Here is a 24,545-nt window from a genome sequence, read left to right as displayed (position 1 = left end):
TTCATATACCACAATTTAATCAACCATTCTCCAATTGATGGGCATCTACTCAGTTTCCAATTTCTGGCCACTACAAACAGGGCTGTCACAAACATTTTGGCACATACAGGTCCCTTTTCCTCCTATAGGATCCAATAGTAACACTGCTGGATCAAAGGGTATGCACAGTTTGATAACTTTTTGAACATAGTTCCAAATCGCTCTCCAGAATGGCCGGATGTGTTCACAATTCCACCAACAATGTATCAGTGTCCCTGTTTTCCCACACCCCCTCCAACATTCTGCATTATCTTTCCCTGTCATTCTAGCCAATCTGACAGGTGTGTAGTGGTATCTCAGAGTTGTCTTAATTTGCATTTCTCTGATTAATAATGATTTGGAGCATATTTTCATATGACTAGAAATAGTTTTAATTTCTTCAGCTGAGAATTGTCTGTTCATATCCTTTGACCATTTATCAATTGGAGAATGGCTTGATTTCTTATAAATTAGAGTCAATTCTCTCTATATTTTGAAAATGAGGTCTTTATCAGAACCTTTGACTGTAAAAATGTTTTCCCAGTTTATTGTTTCCTTTATAATCTTGTCTGCATTTGTTTTGTTTGTACAAAAACTTTTCAATTTGATATAATCAAAATTTTCTATTTTGTGGTCAATAATGATCTCTAGTTCTTCTTTGGTCATAAATTCCTCCCTCTTCCACAAGTCTGAGAGGTAAACTATCCTATGTTCTTCTAATTTATTTATAATCTCATTCTTTATGTCTAGTCATGAACCCATTTTGACCTTATCTTGGTATACAGTATTAAGTGTGGGTCAATGCCTAGTTTCTGCCATACTAATTTCCAATTTTCCCAGCAATTTTTGTCAAATAATGCGTTCTTATCTCAAAAACTGGGGTCTTTGGGTTTGTCAAACACTAGATTATTAAAGTTATTGGCTGTTTTGTCCTTTGAACCTAACCTATTCCATTGATCAACTAGTCTATTTCTTGGCCAATATCAGATGGTTTTAGTAACTGCTGCTTTATAATACAATTTTAGATCTGGTACAGTCTCCCTTAAGACTCAGCGGCACTGAATTATTTCCTGATTGTTAGTTAGATGGCTGGCTTTAAAAATCAAAATGGAAATATACTTGGCTCTTACTCCAAATATGAAGGACTGATTCCTTGCAATAGAGCAGTATAATAAGGTACTTTTTAATAATAGAGGATCTACCATTTAAGTTTTCATTTCATGTCCAATTGGCTTTACTTATTTAATGAGTGAAATTTTCATTTTGTATCTACTTTTAAACAATTTAATTAATCTAGCTAATGATGACAAATCTCTTAGACTTAAATATGTTAAAAAGTTTTAGTCTAGTCCATGGATTGGATCTCATATTGCATAATTATGTCAACTGTAGTGATAAGTGGGCTTTTACATAGGTAGAAAGACAGATAGACACATAAGTATTTGTGGGTATATAAATACTACTTTTCATGCTCTTTAAAAGAGATCTCATTTGGAAGAGATTCAGAACTAATCAAAAGAGTGTATAAGCATCTACCTATCCACACAGGAAAAACTGAATGAATGAATAATACCTATTGTTTAGATTATGATATCTATGAAGTTAGATGAGACTACTTGTAGAATTCAATCATTATGTCTCTATCTTAGATAAATGTACAATAAATTGAGTCCAGAATTTAATAGGAGAGTGGGTTGAATTCCTTTTAATAAATTATAAAGCTCTTTAAATGAGTTCAAAGTTCTGCTGATATTATTTTATGGAGGTGGGTCATGGAACACTATTCTCTCAAAATAATTAAGAATGAGTATCACTTAGAGGACGATGAAGAAGCACATGTAGGTGTTAACAGACTGAAACACACACTAAGTAAGAACTAGAAAGGACAAGAATTAAGTTTGTCATTAAAGTTAAATATGGTTGGGAAAAAAAGTTGGTAAAACCAAGAGGTAATCAGTAGAGTTTTTATCTGATGTCAGAAGAAATACAGAAAATCTTTCTTTCCCTCTTTCTTCTCCCCTCCTCCCACCCCAAAAATGGAGGGAAATTCCTGGGAACTTTTGGTAGAACATAGAGGAGATGAGCAAACATGGATGGACTGCAATATGTATCTTGGAAGGAATGTCCACAGCAATAATATCACAAATCTATTGTAGTGTTTGATTACCCCTTCAAAGAGAACTTAGATTGGGAGTAGAAGTAGAAAGAAATGGGGAAGTAAAGCCTATATAAATTCATATTTTAGAGGTATACAAAATAAATTTCTTTTATAAAAATAATTATAACAAGATAAAATTATTTTGAAGGGATTTAGAGATGGAAATTAATATATAAAAGTCTATTATGGTCCACTTATAAGATATTCTTCCTCAATCTAGTCACATTTTTATTATTCTGGAGAGTTTTTAGGTATCGAATCTAGACATTTGGATACTGTAGATTTAGAAAATGATAAAACGCTGAAGTTAGAAAAAAAGATCTCAAATGATCTAGTCTAACCTCCTTTAAAAAAGTAAAAGTTTTATTCATGCCCTTTAGTTTTCATAAATCATTTCTAGATATACCATACATCTCTCTACGCACTAAGTGATCCTTCTCTAAGTTGATATAGTCAATAACTTGTCTTCAAACAGTTAACTAAAATGAATTAAAACTGAATGCAATTGATAGCAAATGTAACCTAGTTTCCCACGTCTCCAACAAATGAGGGAAGATACATTTTCCCATCTCTATTCTAGGGCTAGTGTTCAATACAAATTTTTTTTGTTCAATTTTGTTTCACATTCATTCTGTTCACATTAAGGTAGTTATAGTGTATATTGTTTTCTTAGCTCTGATTTATTGTACCTTAGTTCATATAAATACTCATACATTTCTCTGAATTGTTTACATTTGGCATTCCTTTTTATTTTTGCTTATTTTCATTCATTTCCTATATATGGAACTTATTCAAGTTTATATGAATAAGAGTTGTTCCTAATTGAAAAATGCTCAAAGGATGTGAACAGGAAATCTCAAAGGAAAATATCCAAATTATCCACAGCCAAATGAAAAAAAAAAGTTCCAAAGATCTAACAAATAGAGAAATGAAAATTAAAGTAATGCTAAAATTTCATTCACCTAGCACCCATCAAATCGGCAAAGATGATAAAAAAGAATGTCTATCATTTTTATAATGCAATGCTATTCTGTTCCCTTCTTATCATTCCCCAGTCAATGTGCATTCATGAAACAGTATGATGCAAAAGTCTTGAATTCAAATACTAACTCTGTCACTCCCTATTGACTTTGAGCAAATCATTTTTAATTTCTCTGGGTCTCAGTTTTCTTCACTGTAAAATGAGAGGATTAAACTAAATCAGGGCCCTTTTACTTTTTGTATTATGGATCCCTTTTGCAAACTGGTAAAGTCCTTAGAATGTTGTCTTTGCCAACTTGTATAATAAAAGGAAATGGCAAATTAGCTAAAATTTTGTGACAGATATGAAACTTTTGTCATCCAAATTCATAGATTCACTGAAATTTATACATAGACCCCCCCCAGTTTAAGAGCCACTAAACTAAATGACTTCTAAAATCCCTTCTATTTCTAAATCTATCTTCCAGTTTTTCTATTTGACTTTTTAAAAATGATATTTTATTGTTGTTACCACAGTAATTGCTATGATTTTTTTAATCTATGAGAATTTTTTTTCCTTTGATGTACTTAAGATATATTCCCATGGATATTTCCGTAATTCTCTCATTTTAAAGATGAAGAAACTAAATTGCATATTAGGAGAAATGACCTGCCCAAAGTCACTCAGTAAATTGGGAGCAGAGCTGAGGCCCTTTCTCTCTTTCTATTATATATATATATATATAATAAATTTTTTCTGAAAATGTGCTTTCTTAAAATGCTTTTTTAGGCTGATCGTACTTCTGATGATTTCTTCCTCTTTTTATTAATTTTTAATACTTGTAAGAAATGTACAAGAATAGAAATTCTCCAATTACAAACAATTTGATGAATATGCATGGATATGATACTATTGTAGATAGGATAGTATCACATTATAACAAAATAAAGATCTTAAATTATGTATAATCTTTCAGGATATCAGATCTGACTTTTGTGTGTATGTGGTTGTAGTGAAGAATAAGAAAAATATCCTGTGTTTCAATGGTAGTGAGAAATCTCTCTCCCTTTTGGAGGAAGTGAAGAGGGTTACTAAAACCTTCACACTGAAACCATCCACAATTATATAATTTTATCTGAAAGCAACTATTTACAGCAACAATAACACAGGTCCTAAATGATGGTTAACAAAACAATGGTGACATCTTGTGGTTTTTCAGAAACATCATAGACTTTTGAAAGGGCTAAAATGGTATAGCAATCTGAAGCCTTCATCTGCAATGAATTAGATATCTAAATTTGATGCTATTTCCACTTTTATTGTAAGCAAAATGTTTTTTCTCCTTACTTGAATTATCAGATGGTGGAGAGGAAACTTGTAGGAAATAAATGTGGTCACATTTGTTTTGAATACTTCCATTGTGAATATAGTTAGCTCAAGGTTTTTGCTTTATATAGTACTTTATATAATACAATTTCATATTTTCAACAAGCATTTTTAAAGTTCTTATTGTATGCAAGGCACATTGTTACCCAGTAAATGTATAATTCATCTTAAATGTTTTTGCTAAGTGCACTGAAAATTGCCATTTCCTCTCTCACTTATATCTGTGCTGTTACCTAGTTTTTAGTATTACAAATCCTTTTCATTAATAATCCCTGATTTTATATTATGCTAAGAACAACATATTAGAAGATGAAGTCTGTGTCATTCACAGATTTGTTATCTGTGAATTATGTTTAAATTATGAAACCAGGCTCAAACTTCTTCATTTGCATAAGACTTTTCATTGGTAGTGATTGATTACTCAATACCCCACCCTTAAGTGAGGGGCAAAATTAATGAGAGCTTGGTAGAAGAAAGAGCCTAGTCTTTCTGCCTTCCAGATTCCAGCAGAAATCCCAGTTCCAGACTTTCTTCATTGAAATTATACTAGATTAAAAAAAAAAAAGAAATTATACTAGACTTTGGAAAAGAACCTATTTGTACTTATATATTATCTGTACAATTGTTCCCTAAAATATGGCCTTCTCATGTGAAGATTACATTCTTTTAATCTTCAATTAAAAACCAACCATAGGATAAATTCAGAGTTTAGCTATGTTTACATGGCTGACAATTGATAAGTTTTCTTTAAAAATTGCAGTGGAATTTTTGTTAGAGTCAGAATGAGGATTGGAATCTTGTCTTTACTCCTTATCTCTTGTGCGATCTTGGGCAAATCATTTAGTCTTTCTAAGTTATTTAGTCACAGTTTCTTCATCTATAAGATGAAGGAATTAGACTGTGTGACCTTTAGACCCATATTACCCTAGGATCCTATGATAACACTTATTCCTTATAATAAAACAACAGAAACCCTAAGCCACAAACATCAACAATGGTCAATAATTGGAATTATCTCTTTCTATTAGTTAATGCCAGATCCAATTTAACCTTATGACATGATAAAAATGTTATTTTTATTTTTAATGTTTTATTTCTATTAAATTACTCATTTAAATCTTATTTTTAAAACTCTGTCTTATTTTGTATACCTACTATTCCTACTTCTAGTTATTTAAATCCAATGTTTGAGAGCTAAGGGAAAACTCACACCTTCACTATGAAATGTGATGAGTATTCTTTGATCTTTTTTTCCCCCTGGACTTTCAAGTAGGATTTAGTTAGCATAATAATTTCATTGATGTATGTATATTAGCGTCAAGTGTTACAATAGGTGTAGCTGCATATACAAGCTTCTTAAGGATTCTATGGCATTTTGGAATGCTATAGAATTATATGGAATGTAATTTATACTTTAATATATTTAACATGTATTGGTCATCCTGCCATCTAGGGGAGGGTCTGGGGGGAAGGAAGAAAAAAATTGGAACAAAAGGTTTGGCAGTCGGTAATGCTGTAAAATTACCCATGCATTTAACTTGTAAATAGAAAGCTTTAATAAAAAAAATGTGAAAGAGGAAAAAAAAAAGGAAAAAAATATGTGAAAGAGAAAAAAAAATAGAGGAAAACTCCCTTTAAAAAAAAGAATTATATGGAATGCTATTCCATAGCATTTAGAATGAATGCTTCAATGTCCTCCATAAACAAGAAGAGATACATCTACTTCTTTTTTTTTTTTCCTTTAGGAGGTGGGGAGGGAAATGCATATAGTTGTAAACTGTTGCATATGCTTCCAGATGGAGTCATGTGTCACTTGTTTCAATCACAGTATATTAGACTTAGAAATGCATCAATTTGATTGATGGGGAGGGAAGTAATTTCCTAGAAACCCAAGGCCTGTGCAATTCTCCTACTCAATTCTTAGGTAGATGACACGTGTTCTTAGGACCACAAAGGGGTAAGGGCCAAGTGATTTTACATTATCTAAATTAAATGTATGTTGGAATGATCATGATGTTAATAACCATCACTGTATCATATTGAAATACGTCTTTTTTTTTTCAGCCCCAGTGGCTCCAGAAATCACTTCTGTTGAATATTACAACAATTTGTTGTATATAAGTTGGATGTATGGGGATGACACAACTAACCTCTCCCATTCCAGAATGCTGCATTGGATGGTGGTCGCTGAAGGAAAGAAAAAGATAAAAAAGAGTGTATGTGTCCATGGAATTCTAAAAGAGAAGTGATAGAACATTTATTTGTGCAAATGCTTAAAAACACACCTACAACACCATCTATTTTAAATTCTGAACTGAAATCTACATTGGATGTTTTAACTTCTACTTTGATTTTTTTATTTCTATTTCATATTTTCTTTTTCATTATATATACTTAATAACTGATTTCTAGAAATAGAGGACAGAAAAAGGGAACTGATATATGAAACTGGGATTCTCTTAATATATGAAGCTTTAAATTTTTTTTCTAAGTATGTCCTTAAGTGTAACACAGCAATACCTACAATATTTTGCTTATCCAGGTTGCATTTTGACCTTCCATTTTCTCTCTATATTTTTAGTGTTTTATTAATATTCTTTTCTTTCTTTTCTCTTTCTTTTCTTTTTTTTTTCTTTTCTATCTTTATGCACTAACTCTATATATTGACATAATGCACATTTTCCTTTTCTTCTGTATCAATTGTTACAGGAGCACAGAGGGGCAGTGAAGTTAGACATTCTCAGCTTGACCTATCTATGTTCTATTTTCATTAATCTGGCATGTGTATCAATGAATGCTGGTTCTGACTTCCTGATATTTTAGGAGCAGGTGGATAAGGGGAAGAAAGAACTCGGTGTTGGGATTGTATCAGAGAAATAGTTGCTTGAGGTTCAACCATCCAATTCCAGTGCATAAATAACCAGACTAAACAATATACTTTCAGTCATTGGATCATAAAGTTAGAGTTCTGAGGGGCCCCAGGAACCATCTAATCCAACTACTCCTTTTCAAAATGAGAAAACAGATCCAGGGGGATTATGTGATTTGCCTGATATACTCATCAGCAGCAATTGAACATGTGTGGGTATGCTCTATGATAATCCTTTCTGGCATAAGCAGGAGTGTGCTGGTGAATGTTTAACAGCTGGTTCTTTGGGGGGAAAATATATTGATGACACTATTTTTAAATTTAGTATCATTCTTAACATTTTCCCCATTACTTTCTTAAGTCTAGACAATCAAGAAAACAATAAATCATGACAACTTATAGTGTCTGCTGATTTCTGAGGTATAAATGTTTACACTGAAAATTTAACAATTACTTCTCTAGGCTTGTTTAAATATGCCCTGATTTGCCATGCACCTACTTTCTTGTATTGCCCTGAACCTACTTGGTGCATGGAATTCATATCATTATCCAAAAAATGTTATACATCCCAGTAGTAGATATTATTGATGTGTTGTGCTCTAAGAAAAAGGAATATTTTTGCTCCAAACTTTATGATCCTTTTGGTTAATCTTAGCTCTCTATTTACTATGTTAAGGTGTGTGATTATGGGTAAATCATTCAATCTCTTGATCTCAGTTGCCTAATCTGTATAATGGGAACAATAATAGATTATTAGTGAAGGTCTTTTTGCCTGGCCATTTTAGTCACTTGACCTATCTACAAAAAACTTTTTTTATGAGGACATATTAAAAACTTTCATATATGAATCAAAACCTACTCCTTTGGATGTCTCAGGGGTAAGATTATAAATGCAATGCTGTTCATCAGCAGCAGCTGATGAAAGTTTTATAGCTAGAAAATTAACTAGAGCAATATATAGTACAAGACAGTTGATGCTGAATTTTAATAAGAAACATACCAATATTTTAAAATTTTAAATAATTTACCTTCCTAATGTTTTATCTAAGTTTATAGCATTTATGATTTCTAAAGTTATTAAAGAGACTTTGGAGAAATGATATATTTTGTGGTTTACTTTGAGGCTTTACACTTGATTTTGATTATTTTTGCAGGTAACACGAAATGTAATGACTGCTGTGCTAAACCTACCTCCAGGTGATATTTACAACCTCTCAGTAACTGCTTGCACTGAGAGAGGAAGCAACACCTCTCTGCCCCATCTCGTAAAGTTGGGTGAGTCTACTGTGTCTGTGAGTGTGTAAGACAACTGAAAACAGTGAAAGTCTATTTCCTCAAGTTGATGATGAGGAGTCATTCTTTGTAAACAAAACTGAATTGACTTAACTTGAAGATGACAAGTGTTACTAGACATCATTTGCTCAGATTAATTGCTTCTGTGTTGTTTTACCCAGCATTCCTAAGTAGCTACTATGAATTTCTGCTGCAGTACAGTTCTTCTAATGCAAGGAAGTGACAACTCCCTGTGCTTGTTTCATATATCAATGCACAATCTATTAATAGAAGATGCCTATAACTAAGCTCAACTTGAAACAGGAAGTTTTCTAAATGGAGAAATATTTGAGATGGAGAAGAAGAGGCAAGACTTATTGCTCCTGACTTTTTAGATACAAATTATTTTTAAAGAAAATGGAAAAAATTTATGGAGGACTGCTTCTTAGACTCCTTTTGTTTACTTGTTCCTCTTGATGGTCCAAAGACAAAATTATAAATTTGGTGTAGGGACAAGGAAATTAAAGGTTTTGCTTTTCTTTGTGTACAGAACCAGCTCCTCCAAAATCACTTTTTGCAGTGAATAAGACTCAGACTTCAGTGACTCTGCTGTGGGTGGAAGATGGAGTAGTTGACTTCTACAAAGTCTTCTGTCAACAAGTTGGTTCTAACCAGGAAATAAAGCTCCAGGTACTGTACATTTCTGTGAGGTTTTTTTCCCTCTAATTTTATTTTCATTACCTAGGTTAATGAATACCTAGGGTAAGTTACTTGAGTAAGAATAATCTCCTCTATGTATTTTCAATCAACAAGAATTCAAGATCTATATATTGTAGGTAGATAGAATATGTGAAAAAACTTTTAAAATGTAAAAACCAAAAGCTAGGTTTGGAGATTGATATGTTTTTTATTCTTAGCCCATGAGCTCTTTTTCATGCTATTGAAGAAGAGGGAAGGGAATTGGAATAGTGAAGGAGCATATTTATATGAAGATATGGTGGGTGAAATGCAAACTAAAATACTTTAAATTACTCATTCTGGAAGGAGGAATCTGAAAATAAGATTGGTCTTTAAAAACAGGAAGAATAGTGGTAAGAAACTATTTGTCAATGATATTTACCTACAAATAGGGGATACTAACTTGGAACAAACAAAAAATAAAACAATTAATAAACCTACAAAGTGATTGAAAATATAAATATCTTTTTTTAAATTTGTAGGCAATAGTTCCAATTGGGATATTTAGTACAGAGTTAATGAAATTTGGAGCTGAAAAAGACCTCAAAGATTCAACATGTTTCAAAATCTGAAATTGCTGTCAAAAATATAATCCCTAAATGATCACTTAGAGCCATTATAAAAGACAGAACCAAGGGATAATAGTATATGGCCTGATATAGCAATTCTCAAAATTTATTATGAAAAATTTTGTTTTTAGGACCTTGTCTTCTAGCCTAATGATAAGGTTGAACTATGACTATCTTTGGTTTTTTCCTTCATTAGTCTTTGGGGCCACCATTTTCAATCCAAACTTAGGGCAAAGACTCTTAAAATAACAACTAACTCTGCAGTCAAGAGAATCTTCCACTCAAAGAAAAATTCAAGAGAGCTTTCAAATAGACAGAGGTGTCAAGCATTCCCCCTAGTGCTCCATAACACCCCTGAGTGTAGTAACAATCAGACTGGTAAATATTTAACAATAAATAAAACATCTTAAAACTAAGTCAGTATGGTCCACAGCGAATCACTGTACAGAAACCCCATTTCTATTTGTTCTAGAGAAGTGAAGGGAGTAAATCAAGCACAGGCAATCTCTGAAAAAATGTCTTTGAGTAGTAAATGTAGGCAATTTTTCTGTGGTGCTGTCAGAACTCTTCCCTCAATCAAAATTCTTTTTTTCTTTTCTTATTTTTCTCCTTCTTCCTAAGCTTCCTTTTCTTCTTCTTTTAACAGTTTTCTCCTAGTCCTATCAATATTAACAGAGGCATTGTTTAATCTCACTGGTGGATTCTAGGGTTAGAATGATACTACCTTTAGTGTAAATAATTTTGCAAAATTCCATTGAAATATTTTATGAGAAAGAAAGTGGAGTATGGACTGGCGTGCAAAAGAGAGGTTTAAGGGATTTTCAGAGTCAAAATTTATTAGTTGAATTAAAAGGCATTACTTGAACTATGGGTACTCTAATCCCAGTAATATTTACATTTTAAAGGCAGTTAAGCCTATGCTTTCATTTTACTACCTGTTTTTCCCTGGGGCAGGTGAAGGAAAAGCAGAATGGTGAAGGACCTACTTTGTTTAGTGCCCGGTACAATTCTATGTTGAAAGAAAAGTAGAATGGTGAGGGCCTTATTATTCTTTATACATACAAATTCAGTGCATTTTGAAGGATGAATCCTTGGGATTGAGTAACAGAAGAGTAACAGAAGGTGTTTCAAAATAGATATAATTTAGCTGATATTTAGAAAGTATATTTTGTTCTTTTTCCCCTTCCTTCAAATATGCTCTTTTTTGCTAATGATTAGTCAAATCTTATTTCTTACCTAACATTTCTTATTTAAGTCTGTTCACCAAATAATAACTGAGTCAACAAGCATTTATTAAGCACTTTCTATATGCCTAGCACTGAATCTAAGCACTGGGGACACAGAAAAACAAAAGGGCTAGATAATATGAAAATAGGTGAGGAAGCAAAAGAAATTAAGAGAAATAGAAATGTTTGGATGGATGGATGATTGGATAGATAGAGAAATATAGATATACCTATACAAATGTATTAATAGAAATAATCAACAAAGGGAAGGCACTAGCATATATGGGAAAGACTTCTTATAAAAGTGAGATTTTTCTTTGTAGATGAAGAAGTTTCAGGTATGAGAGACAGCCAGGGAAAATGCAAAGAATCTGTCCTTCATCCCATTGACCTTGCTTAGTACTGTCCTTTCAGAAAAAGGTGATGAGAAGAGAAAATGCCCCTGAAAGTTTTTCTAATGACTTTGACTTCCCTTGGCTTAGGTGACTGTAACAGCTTTTTTTGATAGTAAAGAATATGACCAATATTTCCAGGAATGTAGTTATTCAGTTCACTTAATAAATAGAGTTATAAAGACATGGATTAATAGAATAGATTCAGGCTGAGATGGATATGAGGTAGTTCTCAGTGTTTCCAGAATCACTGCTTTAGAAAGAACTTCTTAAAAAAGAAAATGCAGTTTGTTTTCTCTTTTCCCTCCCTGCAACTCTAGGAGCCAGTTTCTGTTTCTTCCCACATTGTGACGATCTCCAGCCTCCTGCCTGCTACTGCCTACAACTGTAGCGTAACCAGCTTCAGCCACAACAGTCCCAGTGTTCCTACATTCATAGCCATCTCTACAATGGGTAGATACATTTATGGCATACATTTTCTTTCTAAACTGTTTCCAGCTTTGTCTTTCCCTTTTCTTTTTCATACACTTAGATCCAAAGTGCTTTCCCTGACACAACTCTACAAGTCAAGCTGAATTTAAGTAAAATAATTAAACACTATGACTGTTTCAGGTTTGGAATTACCTCGACATTTATAAAACTACAATAATATGACATTGTTAAAGCAAAACAGAGAAATTTTCTGTAATCATCTGTAGAATTGGATAGATAAGGGAGAGCTAATCTAATATTTTTTCATTGTTATCTTCTTGGCTTATTTTTCATTTCTTATTTCTTAATTTCATAGTTTTATTTTATATTCAGATTTCAAAATGTCTGAATCAACATAATCATTTTTAGCTTTCAAATGAACATTTATATTATCCAATACCCAATGTAAAGACATCTGTCATTAAAACTTTTAAGATTATAATCACTTTTTTGTTCATTTCATTATTACCATTTTCTTTTATATAATAGCATTTCTATTTTATTTTCTGAAAGGTGTCACATTTAGTTCATAATGCTCCGTAGTTCCTTTGAATATGATCAAAAATAATTAACAAACTAAATTTTTAAAAAAACAATAAAACATTTTAAAATTAAATTAATATGCTGTCAGCAGGGATCCTAATTTATGATTTACTGGCCCCTGTTTCTATTTGAGTTTGATAGTACTGATCTACAAAAACATAAAATTCATATAATTTAATCATTATACAATGATATATATTTGAAACACATATGAGACAGCATAGAGTAGATAGAAAAGTGGCCTCAGAGTCAAAAAAGATTTGGGTTGAAGTCATATCTCTGGTACACATTAGCTGGGTGTCCCTAGGCAATTCATTTAATCTCTTGGTATACAACTCTTCACAATTATTATTGTGTTGATTTGTACTGGTAGAGGGAATTACCTCACTGGGAGTTTTCCAGATCAATGAAATCACATGTCTGACCAAAAACTATAATTGGAATATAACCAAAAAATAAGCAATGAATGCTGTATTCTATTGGTATCCATGCAATGATATTAAATCCAGGGAAAGATGCAGGACTTGGACAAGAAAACAATAAGATATGATTGAATAGTGTTCTACATCATTGAAGGGATATTCATGTCAAGGAATTCCCAGATTCATCAAAATATTAAAGTATATATATATATACACATATATTCATATATATATGAATAATACAATACTAATGATGTATATTATTTAATAGATCTTTATTAAATAACATAAATTGGATCTTTTAATTTAATAATTACAATAGATATATCATTTTAATAGATATTTTATCTATTTAATAATATAATTAGAAGAGATTTTTGGTTTTTTTTGAGAGGGGGAATAAGTAATCCTTTTTTTTATCACATCCTTTTTGCTGTGTTTATGTAAGCTTTACATAACTCACAATCTATAATAAATAGAAAATTATAGAATAAGAATTTATTACATATTGTTGTAAATGAAATATTTACTTCTTTTTTCCTCCTAAGACTGTAAGGTAGCTAATGTAAAATATTGTTATTCCCATTCTAGGGATGAGGAAACTCAATTCAAAAAAGGTCATATTCAAAAAGAAATAGGTATTACACTCAAATAGAAATAGATAGCTGTAGCTCTATGTTCATTTAGAAAACCAGCAATTAATATAATCTCTTGGATCATATTTAATTTGATAGATTTTAATTTGATTCTGGCTACACTCAGGAATTTTGTTGTCCATATGTTTGACAATTGTAATCTAGAGCATTGAGAAGTTAAATTTGAAATCATATCAGGGATTACTTAGCCAGTGAATGTCAGTGGTGGGACTGAAACCAAGGATTTCTGGGCCCAACATTTCTCTCTATTCACCATTCTTCTCTGAGACCCAAAGAAATATGTATGATGAGCCTGAACAGAACAATGTAAACAAATCTTTTGCATCTATTAGCTCATTAATATATTTAGATTTTAAAGACAAGCATGCCCTTGTATTGAGTAACTTTAAAGTGATGAAGAAGATACAAGCAAAGGATGGATAACTAAGAATGAATATAAAAATAGAGATGTTTTCTAAAAATAGAATTAGGATCACTAAAGCTTATAATGAGGAAACGATGTATATGATAATGATAATGAAAAGATGGGGTTTTTTGAGTTACATTAGGAAATCAAAGAGAAAGAGATTATATAAAGCAAGGCTAATTGACAACAGAATTAATGATTAGATATAACCACGTCAAAAAATTATATTCCAGGGTATTAAGAGAATTGGCAGAAGCAATTGCTGACCCAGTGATAGTGATGTTGGAAAACTCATGAAGAGTAGGAAAAATATTATAAGACTAGAGATGTGTAAATGTTTTCTCAATCTTCCAAAAAGGGAAGAAAATGTAGTCTATAGAGTATAAAGTATGATCCATCACAAAATCTATATATTATTATTGTTATTATAGAGTTCATGAGAAAATGAAAGAAATTATTAAAAACTCGATATGATTTCAAATTTGGGTTATGCCAAGCTATCCTCATATCTCTTTTGTAAATTTGTAATATGAGACCAAAAGATTAGCATAATGCTATAGTTTAATTTCAGCAAAATATTTGACAAAATTTCTTATGCCATTCTTGTTGATACATGGAAAGATATGAGCTAAACATAAGGGTAATGGCTTAAGACAAGTTAGAAGGAAGTCTCTCCGGTTCCTTTTGTGCTCTTCTACTCTTTCATACACACACACACACACACACACACACACACACACACGTATACATATATACACATATAAGTATGTGTGCATATATGCATATATTTACATGTATTTGAAAAATAAGTAACATAGATAAAGACATTGGAGGAATTTGTACCACTTTTACTCATGACATAAAGCTGGGAGGGATAGCTAATATATTAACAAAACTCATTTTACCAAAACTATCAGAAATGATACTGACAAGATGGAATATGGACAAGTATGTTTAAATAAAATTTAACATTATCAAATATAAATATTTGATATATATTATTATATATACCACGTATAGTATATATACTATATTAGAGATAATTGGATTTTCAATTATTGTTTTGTTTTGTTTTTAAATAATTGCAAAAGTACAAGTTTGAAGAGGTATTTAAATAACAATATATGTGAAAAAGATCTGAACACCTTAATGGACTGCAAATCCAATAAGACTCAACAGTACAATATGACAACCAAAAAAATTCAATGATCTCTTAGCTTAAATTAAGAAAGGTAATGTTTAAGGATATAATAGTTTCTTTGTATTTTGGCATGATCAGATCACATTTGGGACTATATTCAATTTGGGGCATCATATTTTCAGGAGATGATTCATAACCCCAAGTTCTAAAAGTCCCAAGAATGCAGTCAGAAAGATGAAAGACTTTGTTCATACCATATGATGATCACCTGAAGAAACTCAAGATGTTTGTGTTAGAGAAAAAATGCCTTCAACTATTTGAAGGACAAATAGACTTAGTTTCTTGGTCCCAAGAGAATGAACTAGGAGTAGAAGTTGCAGCAAGATCCAAAATGCAAAGGAAAAAAAAATACTAAACAATTAGAGTCATTCAAAAATAGCTCAGGAATTAGAGAATTGTTCCTTTAGGGATCTAAATTAAGACTGGAAAGTCACTTATTATTAAGGGAACATTTAGTCAGATATGGACTGATTTGGTTAGCTTCTGAGGTTCTTTCCAATATTAATATTTTGTGACTTCTTGATATGATAGATATAATGACACGAACACTTTCCAAATCCCATAATGACCTTAGTCACAAAAGAAAAACAAAACAAAACAAAACAGTTTGGGCCCTTTGAAAAGGAGTCATAATTAATTCTTCCAGAACTAATGACATTTACTCTGTGATACCATTACCTAGAAAATGCATCATTTCTTTGGATGAGTTCCTTTGTTCTTGAGGATAGTTAATACAGTTTGATAAAAAAAAAAAACTATTAGTTTCTATGTGTCAAAGCCAGTGATTACTAATATATTCTACTTTTCTTTATAGTTACTGAGATGAACCCCAATGTGGTAGTGATCTCGGTGTTGGCAATCCTGAGCACACTCCTGATTGGTCTGCTCCTTGTTACACTCATCATTCTCAGGAAAAAGCATCTGCAGATGGCCAGGTGACTCCTATTTCCCACTAAGCAACAATAGTAATTTTTTTAGTTTATTAATTAGTTTAGTTCAGCTTTTTAGTTTCAACTTTAAAAAATTTTCCTAGAATGCCCCTTCATAAACCAGTCTGCTTTGAAAGTGAGATATGGGCAAACATTTCAGCTCAAAGAATCTTAGTCATTTAACTTGTACACTTCACAGAAACAGAAATTCTCTTCATTAAATCATTATTCTACTGATATTATTGATAAGACTTAACATTATTGTAATATCTTAGTCTTAATGATCATTGAATAACTGATGCAATTTATGCATTCTTAGTCTAATGAACAGAAGAATAATGGAAGAACAACAATGAATTGTTTATAAAAGAACTGGTCATGATAACTGTGAAAATCAGTGCAAGCTTTACAGGATAAGGAGAATTGTTCTAAAAAGTTTTTGTAAAGTTTTCTAAGTGATGTCATATAATCTTTCCAATTTGAGGATCAACTTTTTAGGTTCAACATTCTAGATAAATGTATAAAGGAAGATAATTTTATTATTTGACATCATTGGCAAATATTTTATAATTTGATATCACATCATCCATCTTGTTAATTAATCCTCCTATATCAGGTAAGAATACTTAACCAACCACTTCACCTCCAACCTTGGAATTTGTTTGCCTGCTGGCCACTGGGGGAAAATTTCTTTGTTTTCTTCATCACAACAATTAGAAATATGATCAAAACAAAGAATGAGGATTTATAGAAATGATCTTTGAACCTATAATTTTGAAAGCAGACATCTGGCATTTTGGAAATCATGATAATAGTCTGCATATTTTGCCACACTATCCAACAGGTTGGCAGCATAACTCCTTTACTCTAAGAGTTATCATCCTGGGGACTTTGAAGAAAGCTGGATTAGAATGTAGGGAAGAAAATTAATGACAGCCAACATTTATATAGTAAAAATTTCTAAGTGTTTTACATTCATTTCAAGAAAACTTAACAATTTGATCTCTTATCAAAATTGTTATTCAGTTAACCAACAAGCAAAACTTTACTATGTATAAGTTCTACTCTTATTCTTGAAACTATGGTTGATTTAAAAAAGAAAAAAATCTTAGCAATTTATTTCATGTTCTGTGAATACTATTGTTAAAGTTTGGAAACAGAACATGAAAAGTAACAGGAAAATTATTTATCCCAAACTATTTATGTGAATAGCAGAAAGAACACATGCCTTTTAAATGCCTTTAAAAATTTTTTAATACTAATATTGCTTTGAATCAAGAGCTGCTCTCTTTACATCTCCCTCCCAATCGAAAACGAATAGTCAGAACTCTGCCTACTGGGTTAGTACAGTGATAATGGCTTTATGTCCAGTCCCTAGTCTTCTTTCCTTCCCCAACCCTTGTCTAACTTCAAAGGGTCAAGGGAAGACTTGTTTCTCTTAGTGAGCGTTATCAACAGTTGTGATTATAACAATAGACTCTCCAGTCAGGGAGAAATGAATTATCTCGATTTCCTTTTTAAACTTTTGCTTTTTAGAGCTTAAAATGTTTTAATAAAAATATTAGATAAATGGTTCATAAGCATGTCCTCAGAGAGATTCTCTTATCCTGGATGTTTTCACTTGAAGCTTTGTTCTTAGTAAATCTCCTAAACTACCAGGAACTCCTCACCACCCACTTGTACCATAAATAAACCCAAAGAAAGATATATCTGAGTTGACCTCAGTTATTTTTGAGAAGTAAAACTAGGTCAATTAAAGGAACATGCTTAAAAATAGGGATTGGATGTACCTGACTAAAGGGAGAAGCAGAAAACTATCTCTTACATTCCTGGAACTTTAGGTGAGCTGCCAAGACTGATCAGAGAAGTCTATATCTATTATTTTCCCTTCTCCTTGTAGGCTTGGGAAGGTAAACACTCTGCAGCACTGCTCTCAGTGTATCCCTATCAAAATACTCCTAGCCTGATACTTCTCAAAGTTCTATGCCTACTCCAGCTTTTTGTAGTTTGTAAACTCATTCCCCAATCCTTAGTCCCAGATGATGTTTTCTCTAACTCCTCCCTATCCCAACATGGGTAGGAAAGGAATCCTGCATATTACATTTCTCAAGATTCTTCGGGAAATTCACAATTGCTTGAAACCAACTTGTTATGGAGTGTTATATAGTTATCATAGTTCTTTGACTAGTAGTCTAAATTATACAATTTCAGAATTATTTTAGAATGATTTTTCTATCTTGTGGTTTATCTTTTATACTACAGCTTGGTGAATAAGACTTTTTATTATAGAATATATTGCTATTGTAATAGCAGAGTAGAGTTATTTGCTAACACAAAACCATCTTTTCTATTTGTCACTTTAGATAACTTCAGTTTGGGTATTGAGTATATTTGGGGGACGAGAGGGGTGAGAAAGATTTTGAAGAATGGTCTCTCCCTGAAAGAAATGAAGAGAATAGACACCACAAAATAATGAGGGAAAAATTTATTGTTTTTTTTTTCCACTATAACTGTGCTATTGTAAAATGTGTGTGCAGTTTAATTTAAGTCATTAGAGTTACTTTCTGTTGGTCTTATAGCTATCATTTGAAGGTATAAGTGATTTAAGTTTTTACTCAAATGGGAAATCCTTTTGATTTTCAATTTTTGTGATTCCATGTTTCCTTTTATCAATGATGCATTGCTCATCAGAGTATATCCTCAAGTGCTTTTTTGTGGTCCAGCTCTACATTACTCAAGTAATCCATCATTTTCCTTTAAAAATCCCTGCAAAATAGAATACTTGTGTTAGTTCAGATCTATCTAGCTACAGTTCAATGGTCCAACAGTCAATTCCTTCCTCCTTCTTTTATTTTAGATTTCCATGTATTTGACAGTACTAGTCTTATTTCATTCAATCAGTTGTTAGTGGGTACAATAAATATTACAAATACAGAACAGGAAACAGGCCAGATAATACCACAGTGAAAAATTATATGGGAGGAGGGAATTTAACAGGTTGCATATTCAACACAAAATGATGATTTACGATAATTGTAAAATCAGTAAAATATGAACTGTAAAAAGAACTATCAGGAGGACCTTACCATTTTCTATTTGGATGTTCATTGCAAAATATACTTTGAAAAGGAATTGCATATGGTGAGGTTGTTCATTTGTTCCTGTGTTCAGATAACATAGTGTTTATTGCTGTAATTCTGGAACACAGATGCCTAATTTGGTCAGACCTTTTACATAGGTTCAGAATTGAGCTGAAAGGAGAATGTGTTAAACTTCCTTGAGGATATTATTGTGTGATTTTAAATGATCCCAAGCTTTCTCTTGAAAAAAAAGCCCCATTTATTAGCAATAATATTCTTATAGTGATGCTTCATAGAATATTATAGTCTCCAAAAACTTAGAGTTCATAATCATTCAGGCATGCATTTTATACTCATTTTTAGATTTCAAAATCTTCATCTTTCTTCTGAGCATACCCCAATTATCTAATTTTTTGTGCCTTTCCTGACCCTTGCAATGGAAAGTGATTTTTTTCTCCTTGATGGAGTTCTATTCTATCTCAAATATTATACAAGAACTTAGATAGGCTCTCTTTTCCTTAACAACAAAAATAACAATAACGTACGTACTTCTTTAAAGCTTGTAAAATACTTTGCTTACATTATTCCTTTCATAATTCAAAACAACTGCGTAAAATCAGTGTTATAAAATATTATTCCAATGTTACAAAAGTAGAAACTGAGGTAAACAGAGGTTGTGTCTTGTTCAGAGTCACAGAGCTATTAAGTATCTGAGGCTGGACTTGAACTTGTGTTTTCTTATCCACTTTATCCAGTGTTTCACCTAGATATTGTTAAGCTGGAGAGCATCTAGAGGAGTGTGAGTAGAATGAAAAAGAGCCTGGAAATCAGGCTATGTGAAGACTGAGTAAGGGAACTCAGGATCTTTGGATAAGAAAAGATAATCATTTTAGGTAAATGAAGGACTATGAAATAAAAGAAAGATTCGATTTGTTTTTCTTGACTCCAAAAGAGTCAAAAGAAAACAAAGGAAGTCATTAAAAATGGGGCACATTTAGGCTTGATAAATGGAGAAACATTCTAACATCTGAACCTACTCCATTACATTGGGTTTCATCTTCACACAAAGACAGGTCGAGTAACTACTTGATAGGACTGCTTTAAAAGGGATACTCACTGGGGTATGGCTTAGACTTAAGTGTCTCTCATGTTCCCTTTCTACTCTGAGCTTTTGTAACTCGATATACTACAAGGTAGAACTCGATCTAGAAGTCCTGTGACCTGTTAGTCAAGAAGCAAAGGACTCAAGTCGCAGCAAAGGAAAATTATTACATTCCTTTGAATCTCTTAACATCTCAAACACTGCAGAATTTATTGGGGGACTTTGACTAACACTTCCCATGGAAATTTTGAAGAATTGTTACTGCAGTTAATTTTAGTGATTTTATTTTTCAGGATCATATGAGAGCCTTGTAGAAGGGACTCAAAACAGATGGCTATGATTCCATCCAATTTGATTTTGTTATTCTGTGAAACAGTTGATGTTTTGCTTTTCCATTACATCCTACATTAGCTGATTTTTGTTGTTCCCAGATCCACACCTCCAATATTGTTAAAATAAAGAATCTGTCTTAGAGCAGTATTGTGCCAAGCATTGGCAAGTGTAACCTTAACTATTTGGTTCTTTTCAAACAGAGAATGTGGGGCTGGAACATTTGTCAATTTTGCATCCTTAGAAAGAGATGGAAAGCTTCCCTACAACTGGTGAGTATTAACTTGGGACCATCCTTCAGGAAAAAGTTCCAAGAGCCCTATTTCACTTTAAAGCACTGTACTTGAGTTTTATTATAAAATTACAGATAATAAAGACCTCTAATTATTGCTAAGACTTCCTAATTGAATTTTTTCAAGTTCAATCAAACAAATATAAGATGGAAGGGTAGGGACTACCTAGTCCAAAGCACTGCTTTTACAGATGAAGAAACTGAGGTCCATGAAGGATAAGAGCCAGGCCCAAGTTCAAATAGGCAGTGAATCATAAGAGGTAGGATTTAAGGAATAGAGAATCAAATCCAGGGCCCTGTGGCTCTTTGTTACTGTATCAGGCTCTCTAATGTGTACTTTGATACATATAAGCCTACATTAGTTAGATCCTTGCCTAAGAGAAACACACTAATAGTTACAGCCTTATGTTGATACATATGTATTTTAATATCATAGCAACTAAATGGATAAAATAATTCTACAAATAACAGATCACCTAGTTGCCACATGAGCCTAAAGCCCCAGATAAATGGTGAGCAGATGAGTGAGAGTTTGAGGTACATTGTTCTCAAAAAAGGCTGAGTGGGAAGAAATATAAACTACAATTCCAGGTAGCTGTGCATGGCAAGACAATAATTCCATTGAAAATCTAGATTGCCCCCTGACTATGGACCACTATTCCTATTACAATATGTAAATATAAGTTCAATACACAGTTTTTGGTAACTTGGCAATATGACAAATAACACATTGGATCTGAAATCAAGAAGACCTGAATTCAAATCCAGCCTCAGACACTTACTTATTTTGTGACCATAAATGAGTTATTTAAACTCTGACTGAATTTCCTCATCTGTAAATGGGGAGCATAATACCATCTACCTCCCAAGGTTTAGATTTTAAAAATGAAAATAAAATGAGGTAATATTTTAGAAGCAGTTATAAGCCTTAAAGTATGACATAAATGCTAGCTATTATTATTATTATTAATTTTATTGTTGTATTCAAAGCAGAAAACCTCTACAATAACTCATGAACTTATTTCTTTTAGTTTTCTAGGTCTCCCAACCTCAAATACAGGTATATCCAAAAGAATAGGAAAAGGCTCAACTATATTTTAAAGGATGTAGCTTTCATGTTCCTTGTTATACAAAACAATAATCTCCACACATTTGTTGTACTCTCAATCCAACACCTTAAGCTCCCTAAACACAGTGTTTCACCAACCATTATAGTACCCCAGAGCCTCAGAACTGCGCTGCTATTCCACAGAGAAAAAGTTCTGGCTTTCTCTTTCTCCCTTTTCTTTCTCTCTCCTTTCTTTTAGGTTTCTAAGTCCTTTTACAAGGCTTTCATATGATCCTGAAAAATAAAATCATTAAAACTAACAAACGTAACTATCCTTCAAAATTTCCATGAGAATTATTATATAGATACCACTTTAGGGAAAACAACTTAGAGGTTTTGATTTTTCTGACTTTTATACATTGTTTACAAGAAGTTTCAGAGTGGGAGAGAATCCAGGATTCTCATCATTTACACCTCTCACCTTGATGTATCCATGAATCAACTGCTTTGTCTTTCTGGTTGTTTTAATTGTATCATCCCTCCCTGAAAGAGGAAAGATGATTTTATCTATTCTAGTCCAGCAAAGGCTTTTCATTGCTTACTATACTAGGTCACCACCTTTTCCTCAGTCGGTCCCTGTATATCAGAAAAGTCCTTTATGTTTCACCCCAGTATAATATAATATGTATAACAATTTTTGTCCTTGATTTTAGTCATTCTTCTTTCCTGGACTTCAGATGAATTGCTAATTAGTCATTCCAGTCATCCCTACTCTTGTCTTTTCACTGAACTTCTCCAGGGTTTTACCATTATACAGTTCCTTCATGATTCTGTCCAAAGGGGTGAGCTATTGGTTCCTGAACTTTCTTTTCTAGGAAGGCTTATCATTCTTTATAGAGTATTGAACCTGAAAGTCATATTCCCCAGAAGCATCTCTTTACATGTCAGAAGAATCTCTTGGCCTGCTATACTCATGGCAAGGAAGCTGCCATTCAATTTTTTCTTCCAAATGATCTTGACTCAAGTAAACCTGCAGCTTCTGTTCTGAGGTCTTAGAAAGGGTGGAAGACTCATTTCCAATCCAAGATAACTGAAAGCTAATCCATTCAGAGATGCTACTATCAGAGAAATTAAAGAGTAAACAACAAAATCCCTAAGGAAGCAAAATTGATTACTTTCCAAAACAACCAAGATTATTTGAGTTTTCCTACTTCAAACCTCACCAACCTTCTCCAAGAATCTGTCAATGTATGCAGTGACATTTTGCTCCTTCCTCCAGAGTCACTACCTAATCATAAAGGGTCAGATAGTTAATAAGTATGGGAAAGCAGATTTGAACTCAAACTTCATATCTCCCCCATCTCTGAAACCACTATATAGGAGTGAATTTAGGAAAACTTGTTCTGAAATTTTAATTCTCCTTCCATTTGCAAACAATCTTAGAAAAAATATATGACCTCCTTAGGGCTTTTGGCAGCCCCTGCTACCTTCCTACTTCTTTTTTGCTACACCCCACCCTTACCCTAATCCCCCATTGCCTTTTTTTTTCTCATTATGTTAAAATGGGCAAGAGAGCCAGATACTTAAGTTATGATAAGTATTTCAATGGATTGAAAGTACATTAGAACAAGTATAGTAAAAGAAAATTTAGAAGACAAGCTAATTGACAAAGTTGGCAGAACTGCCAATTTATTACAAAATAAACCACTTATTTTATATTATTCTGAGCATCTGAGTAATCAGTTATGCAAAGTATATATTTAAAAATTAGCTCCAGATATGATAGAATCCTATACTAAATAACTAGATAAATGGAACATTCATTGTATTAAATAGTTTTTCTTAAAATAAAAGGGATCTCTTTTTAAAAAAAAATTGATCTTCACAGAAATAAATTACTTTCCTTCTAAGTAAGACAATGAGATACATTGAGTTACCGTATGTCATCAAATTTTGTTAGCATCTTTGATTATTTTGCTGTGCTGAAATGGAAGGCTGGCAATTCTTGCAAGTGAGATAATGTAGAATCTTACAACAATTTTTAATTCATTTACCCAGAAAATAACTATAATGAGAATGGAGGGCATACACTTTAGAATTTTGTGATTTCTCCCACCTTCTTTTTCTTTGTCCCCCTTATGATTAGGGATTGATCAAAGTAGATAGCTCTACTATCTACTAATAAAAAGAGCAGTTAAACTGGTCCATTCAGAAACAAAGCCCATAATCTGGGTGTCATTCAAACTTTATCATAATTTCACTAAGCAGTGCTAAGTAGTCACAAATGCAACTATAGCCAAACATTTTATCCTTTTATATGAATCTCATAATAACATAATAAATAGCTCTTTGAGGGGACACTTGGCTTAAAAAAAAATCTACCAGTATTAGGATAGAAACGTTTACATTTACTTCTTTCCCCCCAAAAAAGATCAAAACCAGCAAAGTAAAGTGGTTTTAAATTTATTTTAGTGGA

General features: G+C 32.3%; 1 protein-coding gene across 1 annotated transcript in view; it reads left to right on the top strand.

Moving 5' to 3' along the window:
- PTPRO (protein tyrosine phosphatase receptor type O) overlaps nucleotides 1-24,545 on the top strand; it is a 112,040-nt gene that overhangs the window by 43,862 nt on the left and 43,633 nt on the right. The window contains exons 11-16 of the mRNA XM_051962428.1: nucleotides 6,588-6,739; nucleotides 8,547-8,667; nucleotides 9,215-9,354; nucleotides 11,910-12,042; nucleotides 16,103-16,223; nucleotides 20,933-21,001. Coding sequence (XP_051818388.1) covers nucleotides 6,588-6,739; nucleotides 8,547-8,667; nucleotides 9,215-9,354; nucleotides 11,910-12,042; nucleotides 16,103-16,223; nucleotides 20,933-21,001 — 736 coding nt within the window. The remainder of the gene's footprint in view (nucleotides 1-6,587; nucleotides 6,740-8,546; nucleotides 8,668-9,214; nucleotides 9,355-11,909; nucleotides 12,043-16,102; nucleotides 16,224-20,932; nucleotides 21,002-24,545) is intronic.

This window comes from Antechinus flavipes, chromosome 5 (assembly GCF_016432865.1).
Source record: "Antechinus flavipes isolate AdamAnt ecotype Samford, QLD, Australia chromosome 5, AdamAnt_v2, whole genome shotgun sequence".
Taxonomy (NCBI): Eukaryota; Metazoa; Chordata; class Mammalia; order Dasyuromorphia; family Dasyuridae; genus Antechinus; species Antechinus flavipes.
Note: the sequence above shows the minus strand (reverse complement) of the source record. Positions and strands in the feature narration are given on the sequence as shown.